At 36.6% G+C, this 11717-nt stretch overlaps 1 protein-coding gene across 1 annotated transcript in view; it reads left to right on the top strand.

Annotated features, from left to right (window-relative positions):
- LOC118749868 overlaps window positions 1-6577 on the top strand; it is a 126805-nt gene extending 120228 nt beyond the window's left edge. The window contains exon 3 of the mRNA XM_036484647.1: window positions 5202-6577. Coding sequence (XP_036340540.1) covers window positions 5202-6351 — 1150 coding nt within the window. The 3' untranslated portion in view covers window positions 6352-6577. The remainder of the gene's footprint in view (window positions 1-5201) is intronic.
- The last annotated feature ends 5140 nt before the right edge of the window (window positions 6578-11717 follow it).

The following is an 11717-nucleotide window of genomic DNA, read 5'->3' on the forward strand; positions in this document are numbered from 1 at the left end:
TGTTTTTGAAGTCGCGATATTCAGACATTACTCTCCGCGGAGTACTCTTTGTGCCAGACTTGCATTCTAATATTTTGTCTGTTAGCAAAATCATTAGTAATGGCTACTATGTAAATTTCGGTAAAAGCATGGCTCGTGTGACGGATGATCGTGGTGAATGTTATTTTAAAGCGAGTTTAGTTGCAGGAATATTTACAGTGCATATGGAACAGAGACAAGAGCGCGCGTTTTCGGTGATTGAAACCGACAAAAGCCAATTATGGCACCATAGATTCGGACATTTGAACTACAGAGATTTAGCAAGCCTTAGCAACAAAGACATGGTGCGCGGTATGAAAGTGAATTTACCGAAAGACTTATCCTGCATTACGTGTGCAGAGTGTAAAATAAAGGTTTCGTCATTTAAAACGAATAGTGACATTTTTACAAAAGGTTGCTTAGAGCTTGTACATTCGGATATTTGCGGTCCGATGCGCGTCTCATCTCAGAGTGGTTCGAGGTACTTTATAACCTTCATAGACGATTTCTCGCGGTATATATGGATATATTTTTTGAAAAATAAATCGGAAGCGCTGAGCGTGTTTAAAGACTTTGTGCTACGTTCAGAAAATCAGACGGGTCTCAGAGTGAAAAACTTTCGCAGCGATAACGGGCGAGAACATTTGAGTAAAGACTTTCAACATTTTTTAAAGGTGAAAGGTATACATCACCAACTGACGGCCAGTTATACGCCACAGCAAAACGGAGTGTCGGAGCGCGCGAATCGAACATTGGTGGAGATGGCGAGATGTATGCTTGCCGAATCGAAACTACCTCAAAATCTGTGGACGGAGGCGGTTAATACCGCTACATATTTGCGAAATAGGTCCCCAACTAAGATGCTGCATTCTAAGACGCCTTATGAATGTTGGTTTAATAAAAAGCCAAACGTTTTCCATTTTAAAATTTTCGGATGTGATGCAGTGTGTTTGGACAAAAAGCCAGGCAAATCAAAATTCTTGCCAAAAGGTCTGCAGTGTACGTTTGTGGGGTATGCCGATAAAGCGAAGGCATACAGGTTGTATAACAAAGAGAATCGAAGCATCACAATTTCTCGTGATGTGATATTTTTTGAGAAATCGTTTTCAAACGCGGCTGAAGCGGTCGAAGAACTTGCGGTATTTGATATTTCGCCAGACTATCCGACGGAGAACAAGGAATCTGGTGATGAGTCAACAAACGTAGAAGCAGTTGTATCGTCTTCAAGTTCTGAAGCTGATGAAGAGATAGGCGAAGCTGGTGTTAAACGTAAACGGGGACGACCGAAGATGTTAAGAGAGGGTAAAGTCGGCAGACCACGAAAGATATTCGTGACAGAGCAGACACAAGAGGTCTTGAATCAAGTAACGGCTTGTGCGGCGGGCGATCCGGTAACTGTGGATGAGGCAATGGCAGACGGATGCTCTCATTTATGGAAAGATGCGATGCGAAAGGAATTTGAGTCCTTAGTCCGAAACAACACATGGGAATTAGTGGATAGACCAAACTCGAAGAATGTCATAGGCTGTAAGTGGGTTTTCAACACGAAAAGAGGAGCTGACGGTGCGGTCGAAAAGCACAAAGCGCGTTTGGTGGCACAAGGTTGTGGGCAAAAATACAACGTGGACTACAAAGATACGTATGCACCAGTGGCGCGGTACTCCACAATCAGGCTGATACTTGCGCTGGCAGCACAGTACAAATTACACGTTAATCACGTCGACATCGTAGCAGCATATCTTAACGGTGAGCTGAAAGAAGAGGTGTTCATGAGACAGCCGGAGATGTTCGTCGATAAGAAGCATCCAGACAAGGTGTGCAAGCTTAGAAAAGCCCTGTACGGGCTCAAACAAGCTGGCAGGGAATGGAACCGAAAAATTGACGATATTTTGCAAAAAATCGGTTTCAAAAGAAGTGGTACTGATGGCTGCGTATACTATCAAATGAAAGGCGATAAAATCGCTTTAATCGCTTTATACGTCGACGACATGTTGGTAGCCTGTTCTACCGAAGATGACTTGGAGCAAGTGGTTAAGCAGTTGAATCACTACGTTGAGACAGTAAACAGGGGTCCGATCCAGTACTTCTTGGGCATGCAAATTAACAGAGATTCTGCGTGCGGAAATGTTCAAGTACATCAATCTCGTTTTGAGGAAGACCTGTTAAGGGAATGGGGTATGCAAAGTTGTAAACCGTCGTCAACTCCATTACCTAGCGGAACAGTTTTGTCCAAATGTGACAATGCTAACTGTTCGGAAGTTATTGACATAAAGATGTATCAAAGCCTCATTGGCTCGTTGACTTACTTAGCCATGATATCCAGACCAGATATAGCGTATACAGTCTCGAAGCTATCGCAATTCAATTCGCATCCGCATCATGAACACTTTGTGGCAGCAAAACATGTGTTACGTTATTTAAATAACGCAAAGGAAGGTACTTTGTCCTATGTTTATAACAATGACGTTTTAGTTTGTTACACAGATGCAGATTGGGGATCCGACTCCACGGATCGAAAGTCATACAGCGGGTATGTGGTTTTCTTTGCTGGGAGTCCAATTGCGTGGGAGTCGAAGAAGCAGAGTGTGGTCTCGTTGAGCTCTATGGAAGCCGAGTACATAGGCATGTGTCAAGGATCCAAAGAACTCGCTTTTCTGAGAAGTCTCTTACACGAATTGGGTTTCACCAAATATACTCAGTCTCCAACAACATTTTACTCTGACAATCAGGCAGCGCAGTTTGCGGTGAGAAATCATACAGTCCATAAGAGAAGCAAACATATGGACATTAAGTACCACTATGTGAGAGAAAAGTACAACAACAACGAGATAGATATGCAGTATATTCCCACTGCGAAAAATGTCGCTGATATATTGACTAAATCTCTCGCAAAAGAGAAACACAGAAATTTTTGCAATGTATTAAATTTGAAATTTTCATGAAATGTAATCTTTAACAATGTAATATTATTAAGATTTGGTTTGAGCCGGAGTATGGTTGTTATACATCACCCTGTATTGTAACGGGCAAACCAAATTCTCTTATCCTACTTTACTTATGTATCATTCCAATTGAATTCTTTTGCTCACTCGAATAAAGTGCATTATATCGAACGGTCGTGTTATTCATTTAACTGCGCTAACAAAAGCAAAACGTTGAAAATTATTGAAATCGGACTAAAATTACGGCCGCTTTTCATATATCGGTAAATTTCAGAAATGCCTGAAACTGCGATATTTCGAAATTTAAGGACGCTAATTTACTCAAAATTGATACACCCCGGCTTACCATCTAGCGGTAGGTTTCGGAAAGGTGAAAAAACATATATTTAATACTTGCGCCGGGTATTTAATGTTCGGCTCCGCCCGAACTAAGACTTTTTTACTTGTTTTAAATGAAATTAATTGCTGCTGTATGTACATATGTAGGCATATACTAAATGTGAGCAAACCACATTTTGCTTGCATAGTCTTCTGTTCTCTTTTCAATGCAGGTTGAATTATTTTAGTATCTATTGCAAAATTTTATACAGACAAGACTAAAAAGTAGAAAAAAAAAACTTTTTAAGTTACAACGGATGCTTTCCATTTCCAGACAACCGGTCAGGTACGAGCATGATTTTTAATTTCGACCAAACTCAACTACAGCGATTATAAAAAGCGGGCAAATGTGATTTTGTATTTCGAAACTGTATGGTGGAAAGTGTGTTCCAATATCTATTTGATACACAAAAAATGATCACGGCTGTACTTTTTGCTGATATATTACATACATATGTTCCATTTAGTTAAACAATATAAGAATATTGTAGTATGTACCACAAAAACGTATATTTTCTATAAAATATCCTAACTCAGAAAAAAAAAATCTTCGCTATTAGAGATTTAGGTTGATTGTAGTTCAAAGTGTCTCTTTTCCGGTAAAAAAAAAATTGAGAGAAAAAAAAATACACTTTTTGAGAAATTAAGTTTAAACAAAATTTGCACTTTTTGTTTATTGTTAAATAAAAAAATTTAAATAACGATAATCAATAATTATATCATTCTGTCTTGAGGTGACAAGAATTACTGACATTTGAGTAAAAACATTGTTGGAATCTATTAAATTTTGACAAAGTTATGGGCATTTTAAAAAAAAACATTCTCACTGTCAATTCGAATAGTCGATTTTTGCCTGAAAAACAAATTCGCGTTTAATTCGGCAGAAAAATTTTTCCGAGGCAAAAAAAAAATACGTGCATCGGCGTAGCCAGAATGAAATTTAGGGGGGGGGGGGAGGGGCTCGACCCTATTAAGCTGGCATTTCAGGGCACTATTTTATATATATACAAGGAAAATTTGAAAGTTAGGGGGGGGTCTCGAGCACCCCCCTGCCCCTACCTGGCTACGCCCATGAATACGTGTCTCATTATTTGGACCAACAAACAATGTATTTGAGTTTGGTCGAAATTAAAAATCATGCTCGTACCTGACCGGTTGTCTGGAAATGGAAAGCATCAACGCTTTTATAAATGGACTTAAAAGTAGAAAATAATATTTCAAAGTCCCACAGAATTTGTTTTGATAACTTTTGATTTTGAAATTTTAACAATTAATGACATTGAAAATGAAAAGCGTGGGGCGCATGTAATACACTTGAATTGATATGAAAAGTAACATATGTATGTATTTGGGAATATGAATAACGACCGCTTAAAATCGATCTCAAATTTGTACTTTCGCTGTAGAATTGTATGTAATTTGACTATTGTCAATGAAATCGAATGCTTTGTACTGCATGCGCTACACGTTCTTCGTTTTCAATGTCATTAATTGTTTCTAATGACTTTTGCTAAAATTTCAAGATCAAAAGTTACCAAAACAAATTCTGTGGGACTGAGAAATATTACTTTCTACTTTTAGTCCATTTATAAAAGCCTTGAATATTAAGAAGTTTTTATTTTATTTTATTTATTTAAATATTAGTTATTCTCCATTTGAGGTACATAAATTATTTTTAGTCTCTTCAATAACACAAATGCCTTCCCGTAGAGACAAACTTTTGGTTTTAAATTTTTGTATCCAAGCAAAAATGCAAATGAAGTTACGAATTAATAAAAACCAAAACTGTTTTTATGTTATTATTTGTATATTTTAAGTCCTGTTAACTAAACCCCTAATATGTGCTATCACTTTCCATTCTAGCTCCGACTCCGCCCCCAGTTCAATTTCATGTCAAGTGGACGCAGTTGTGCCTGTGAGCAGTTATAACCAAACACCCACCTGGACCACCACACCTATTGCGACAGCTAAAATAACTTCGCCTGCCAGCAAGCGAAAGGCAAACGTTGGCGCCAACAGTAGCGCTTATTATGGCAACGATGGCATCAGCACTTCGGTATTCTGTAGTGGCGGTAGTGTAGAAAATGATCTATTCGATAGCAATTACCCAGATCTGTTAGATATTCCTAACTTCAAGAACCATGTGCACTACTCTGTACCTCCAGGTGCGGGGAGTTCGTCAAATAGAGCCATTTGCACATTGCCTCGGAAACTTAAAACCAGCGGTAAATACTTTAAAAGCTCCTCGGATAGTCAATCCCTGTTGCTGGCGGAAAATTCCAGCAAATATGGTAGCAGCACATTGGGAGATGACAGTTTCCTAAACGAGCTAACTTTGGGCAGAAGATTCTCAGCTGAGTCTACTTATTCGAATTACGTGGGCACATCTACATATACCAGTCGGCAGCGATCGAACAGTTTCCTTAATTTGATGCAAAGCACTAATAAAGGATGCTCGGCGTTGACCGTTGGTGCGATTAGCGGGACATCAATAGTGCATAGCGGCGTTCGGCGCAATCCCAGTTTGCCTTCATCGCCGATACACAACGCGCATCAACATCAGCGTTCATTCAGCTCAGCAGCTATGCCATTGCTGGATTTCTCCTCGTTTACCTCGTGCACAGGTGTCTCTACAATGCCAGCCGCGGGCGCAACACATACCTCAACAGTTACAGCCTATGACTACCATGCCACGCAACTGGAACGTTTCCTTGAGGAGTACCGCAATTTACAGGATCAGTTGTGTAAAATGAAGGAGACCTGTGAGGCGATACATAAGAAAGATGCGCCAATGCGCATTTCTGTCGGTCATTCGGCAAAGCTGGCCGATCCTGTGATGTTCAATGCGGCACTTGCGGCAAACAATCTACCTAACACGGACCCAAAAGCAACGACGTTGAAGAGTAAAGCGCTGCTGCCGGGACAACCACCAGATCCACCACCTTACTGGCTGCACCGAAATGCAATGCTGAAACGACTGAATGAGTCGGAATCGGAAATATTAAAAAACTAATGAAGGAAGCAGCCGGGTTGGTGAGAGGAGAAGCTGGAGGATAGATGTTCAATCACGAAAATAAAAGTTATAATTCCATGTTTTTTGGTATGCATGTTACGAAAATGATGTCAGTGTTGCCGTAAAGTTGTGCCGTAAAAAAATATTAAAAAACAAGTAAGGAAGTCTTATTTAAGTTGAAGGCGAACTTAATATAGCAGACGCACGAACTAAGTAGTGCTTTTTACCTTTCCGTAAACTACTTTCCATGTTAAACAGGTGTTTCTTCAAGATTGCAAAGATTTTCGATAAGATGCTCACTTAGATTTAATAAAATATTTGAAAAAAGTTTGGAACAAACGATAAAGGGATTACCGAGATGCACTTGTGTACAAGGGCGTACCCAGAATGGGGCGGGAATGGGGGTAGGGGAAGCTACAAAGCGAAGTAAACATTTTCAAAAACCAATAAATAAAAAATACAAAATTGTATACGTAAGATACTGACAAACAAGACTTCAAAAATAAAGGAAAGAGAAGTGCAGTGTCCATGATATTTTTATATTTTTCTTTAAAATATACTAGTCCGGTCAAATTAGACCAAAAATAGGAGTGAAGTTACAAAAACTCCCACCCAGCTGAAAATTGGTAGAATTGTTCAAAACACTATCATAAATGAAATCAAGAAAGTCCTCATCGATCCGATACCTGGAAAAAAAGTTACTCGGGGTCGAAGGTCACAAAAACGGGTTTTTCGCGATTTTCAGCAAAACGGTAAGTTTATCATAAAATTTGTAACCTCGAATGTCTAAATTGACCGGACTATACGTTGCTAACTTTTTATATTTAAAACTATTAAAAACATCACGCGATTGTGTATTCTAAATTTTCTCAATATATATATATCGCGCGAATATTACTTTCAGTTGAAATTATATAATAAATATATATTAAGTGGAAGGCACTTTTATGCTCTTTTGAATAAACATATTTTAACATATAGTTAATAACGTATTATTAAAGAAAAATATAAACAAATAAAATTTAAAACTAACTTTTGAATATACCACGTTTCTATATATGGACTAAATAGTCTAAGATCCGACAAGGGCACCCATCTGTTTAATGGATGAAATCTACTTTGTATGAAATTTAACGTGTAAAGAAATATTTCGCGAGTGGGTTGGCTGAAAAAATCCTGGCCAGGATATATTTAATTAAATATTAAAAAATTATGGTTATATTTTCAATTTTGTACTCATTTGTATAATGAACAAATTATATACCAACCGAAAGTATTAAGCCTATGGAATTTAAAAAGGTTGGGTTGTCTATTTTTTCCTGGCCTACCTATCGGGTTGGCAGGTAGGAGTAGGTAAGTAATACTAGTAATTTTCACTCATCTGTTTAACACATTCTATTGGCTTTATGGTTTCGATTGGTATAACTGTAATTTGTCCATTAAACAAATGAATGTAACTTTTAAAAATAAAATTAATTTTTGAATATTTAATTAAAAATATCCTGGCCAAGATTATTTAGCCAACCCACTCGCGAAATATTTCCTAACACGTTAAATTTCATACAAAGTAGATTTCCTCCATTAAACAGATGGGTGAAGGTCGTGCCATTGTCGGATCTCCTACTAAAAGTAGAAAATAATATTTCGCAGTCCCATAGAATTTGATTTTAAAATTTTAGCAAGAGTCATAAACAAGTTATGAGAATGGAAATTAAAAATGCGGGGCCATGTCATAGACTTGCATTTATATGAGAAGTAATATATAGTATGCATGTGTGTGGGTATGTGGATATTGATCGCTTAAAACAGATTTTAAATTTGTACTTTCGCTGTAGAAATTTTAGGTCTATGCTATGAAGTTTGACTATTGAATGAAAGACTTATTGTCAATTTAATGTAATATAATTGTATTGTATGCGCTTCATGTTTTTAATTTTCAATATCATATATTGTTTTTAATGACTTTTGTTAAAATTTTAAAATCAAAAGATAACAAGTTTGCTGGGATATGTACATATATAAATATGAGCAGCAATTAATTTCAGATAAAAAATTGACTCGTCTTGCAGTTCTGCTGCAACTTAGTGTATATTTTTAGGCGCAGTAATAATAATTTGGATATTAGCTACTTCCGGCGACTAGTTCTAGACCAGTTGATAAATATTCGAAGTTCCCGTTGGTCAGCATATTGAAAATATTTTGAAGGTGGTTAAGAACGACCGCAGGAATGCAGGAGTTAATTAAGAAATCTCGTAATATTACAGCCCATCTAGGAGCAGAAATTTCTCTACCACGTTTGGCAGGCAAAAAAAAAAAAAAAACAGAAGTAACCCCCATCGACGATGGCGACGATCTATAATAATACCGTATCTGGATTCACTAGTGGCCTCTTTACAACTACACTTTTCCAATAAAAAATACTCCAGCTCCAGCTGTGAAGAGGTACAAAAGAACGTGAAACATTTTGAACAAATCTATGATATTGATGTTGAAGCTGTAGAGCTATTTAAAGAAGGAGATTTCTACCAGCGACAAATAAGTGTATTTCCATTCTGAGAGCTTTTCCATGCACAATCGCGACTGTAAATAGATGGAACTGGACTGGAAATAATCGAAAACTTTTCCGAAAATCCGTTTGTTACTACCGTAAAAATGATTTAATATTAAATAGAAATTTTTTAAGAAACAAGTATGTTTACTAAGGACTTAAGGCAATAAACTTTTATGGAAGCCTCACGTTGAACAAAAGTTACACCACCTACAGGAAGACGGTGGACTTGCATATATATGATAAGACTCATAATATGCTATGCAGCTGTAGTGTGGTGAATCAATAGAGCGGAATCCGCGAATCCGCTTGCCAAACTTCAAAGGAAAAACGCAGTGTGCTGCACTAAAGCTTTCCCTACAACACCTGGGGCTGCTCCAGATACACCGCTTAACTTAACGCCACTTACCATTTTTATCTTGTAGGCTTAAAAGAAATGAGTGGCCTTATGATACAGTATGAAGGAATGTCTTTTCAGTGCAAAAAAGGTTGCTCTGGACTAATCAATTTTGAGAGCCCAAATATGAACCGATTTCAAGTTTCTTTTTTCTAAATAAATGATAACTAAATTTCACGAGAGAAATTCAGTTTACCCTATTTTTCAATACTTCAAAATTTTTCCACGAGTTTGGCGTTGATATTATATATCTCTGTACTAAGTTGCAGCACTCTACGATGAATACTTAAAGAGATATGTTGTGTGAAAACTTCAATTTGTTTGGAAGGTGGCATCCCTTTATATATCGAAATTATTTTTCTTTTATTATCATCCTTGGAGGGTCTAGAGTCGATGCCCAAAATATTGGTACAGCTTTTCTCGAGTTTTCCAACAGAGAACAACGGCTTTCAAAATACAATTTTTTAATTAAATTTTTTTAATTAAATGTATCCTATAGAAAAATATTTATGAATATTTTTTTAAATAATTACAGGCATTTGAAATTAATTTCAAGTATTTTCCAAAAAAAAATTTATTCTTATTCTTATTTTTTAACATAAATAAACAAAAAACTAGAGCTTTTGTAAAAAATCGCCACCGATAGATCGACGCGAAATTGTATTATCTTTTATTTAGAAAAAAGAAACTTGAAATCGGTTCATATTTGGGCTCTCAAAATAGATTTGTTCACATCAAGCTTTTTTGCCCCACTGTGCACCACCGATGCCTTTGCTGAAGAAATATTAAAATGTGTATTATTACTTCTGTATTGATTGTTCGCAGTTTTCTTATTTTTGTAAATAACCGTTATGGGCGTGGTTATTTTTCTATTTCAAAAATGTTTAACCATTTTCTATGTTGGAAAACCTAACAAACTGTACAAAGTGTGGTATTAATTGGTAAAGCGGTTACAGAGATGAGCAAAGTGCCGTTGCAAAGAAAGTAGGCGTGGTCATTGTCTGATTTTCCCATTTTCAATATCATCCATCCCTAGCTAAAGAGAAATACGCGCACAAGGTTTCGTTGAGATACAATTAAATTTTTACTCGAGTTACCGTGTGCACAGGTGGACGGACAGGCAGACAAAGCTTGATCGATTTTTCTTTTAATTCCGAGCATTTTTAAATATATATATTAGGGACCTTTTTTTTGCGACTATTGTTTTTTTTCACTCCTACGTCGAAATTTTGTGGAAAACACATAAAAAATCCTTGAAAATTTTAACCTTTAATACTAACAATAAGTACTCGCCCAAGGCGTGCAAAGATTTCCATTATAAAATACACGTAAACATTGAGTTTGTTTCTTCAAAAGTCTACGGATCAGAGGAATTTTATGGTATAATCTTGGTCAATGGCGGGTTTTCTTCAAAATTTAATGCTGTACAAAAGCGCTTATTGCGGTGTAATCCTAACTCCCACCAGCGAGGTAGTACGGGTCACTAAACCCATTTTTTTTTATGAAATTCTCGTTTTTTTTGCCCCTATCTCGAAAATAACTAGAGCTATAGAAAAAATATCAATGACAAACTTGTAGGACAATGAATTTCCTACAAAAAACTTCTACAACACCAAATCGCTAATATCCACATTTCTTGAGATATTAGACTTTGAATTTGATCAACAATGTCTAAAATTTAGCTCAATAGTCCATGAAAATTCTACACTACCTCAACTTCAAAGCCCAATATATTGAGAAATATCGATGTTAGCGATTTGGTGTCTGAAACGAATTTATAATTTATATATGTACTACCTCGCTGGTGGGAATTAGGATTACACCGCAATGAACGCTTTTCCAGAGCATTCAACTCTGAAGAAAACCCATCAGTGACCAATATTATACCATAAAATGCCTCTGATCAGTAGAGTTTTGAAGAAAAAAACTCAAAGTTTACGTGTATTTTATATGGGAAATCTTTGCACGCCTTGGGCGAGTACTTAATGTTAATTCAAATTAATGTTGTTCAAATTTTCAGGGAGTTTTTTATGTATTTTCCACAAAATTTCGAGGTAGGAGTAAAAAAAAACAATAGTCACAAAAAAAAGCACCCTAATATATATATAATTCCTTTAGACAGTTACAAACACCTGTTATGCGAACAAAGTTACTATGTGCAATTTTGTGCACAACTGCGCTCGGGTATAAGTAATTGTTTACTTCGCGAATTAATTGTAATCCCTCATCCGATTTGTTCAAAAGTTTGTGTAGCGGTTTCCGGGGCTGCTGATTCAAATTCTGACACAAATTAAAAAATGGCGGAAGCAAATTGGCCTACAAATTTGAAAAAAATACTGCTTCAGATCTTTCATATGGGGTTTTTTAGTTTCGCTGATTATGAATTTACCATTGAAATTTCTACCCGTAGATTACACTATG

Source organism: Rhagoletis pomonella, unplaced genomic scaffold (genome assembly GCF_013731165.1).
Source record: "Rhagoletis pomonella isolate Grant_MI unplaced genomic scaffold, Rhpom_1.0 Rhpom_scaffold_00071, whole genome shotgun sequence".
Lineage (NCBI taxonomy): Eukaryota > Metazoa > Arthropoda > Insecta > Diptera > Tephritidae > Rhagoletis > Rhagoletis pomonella.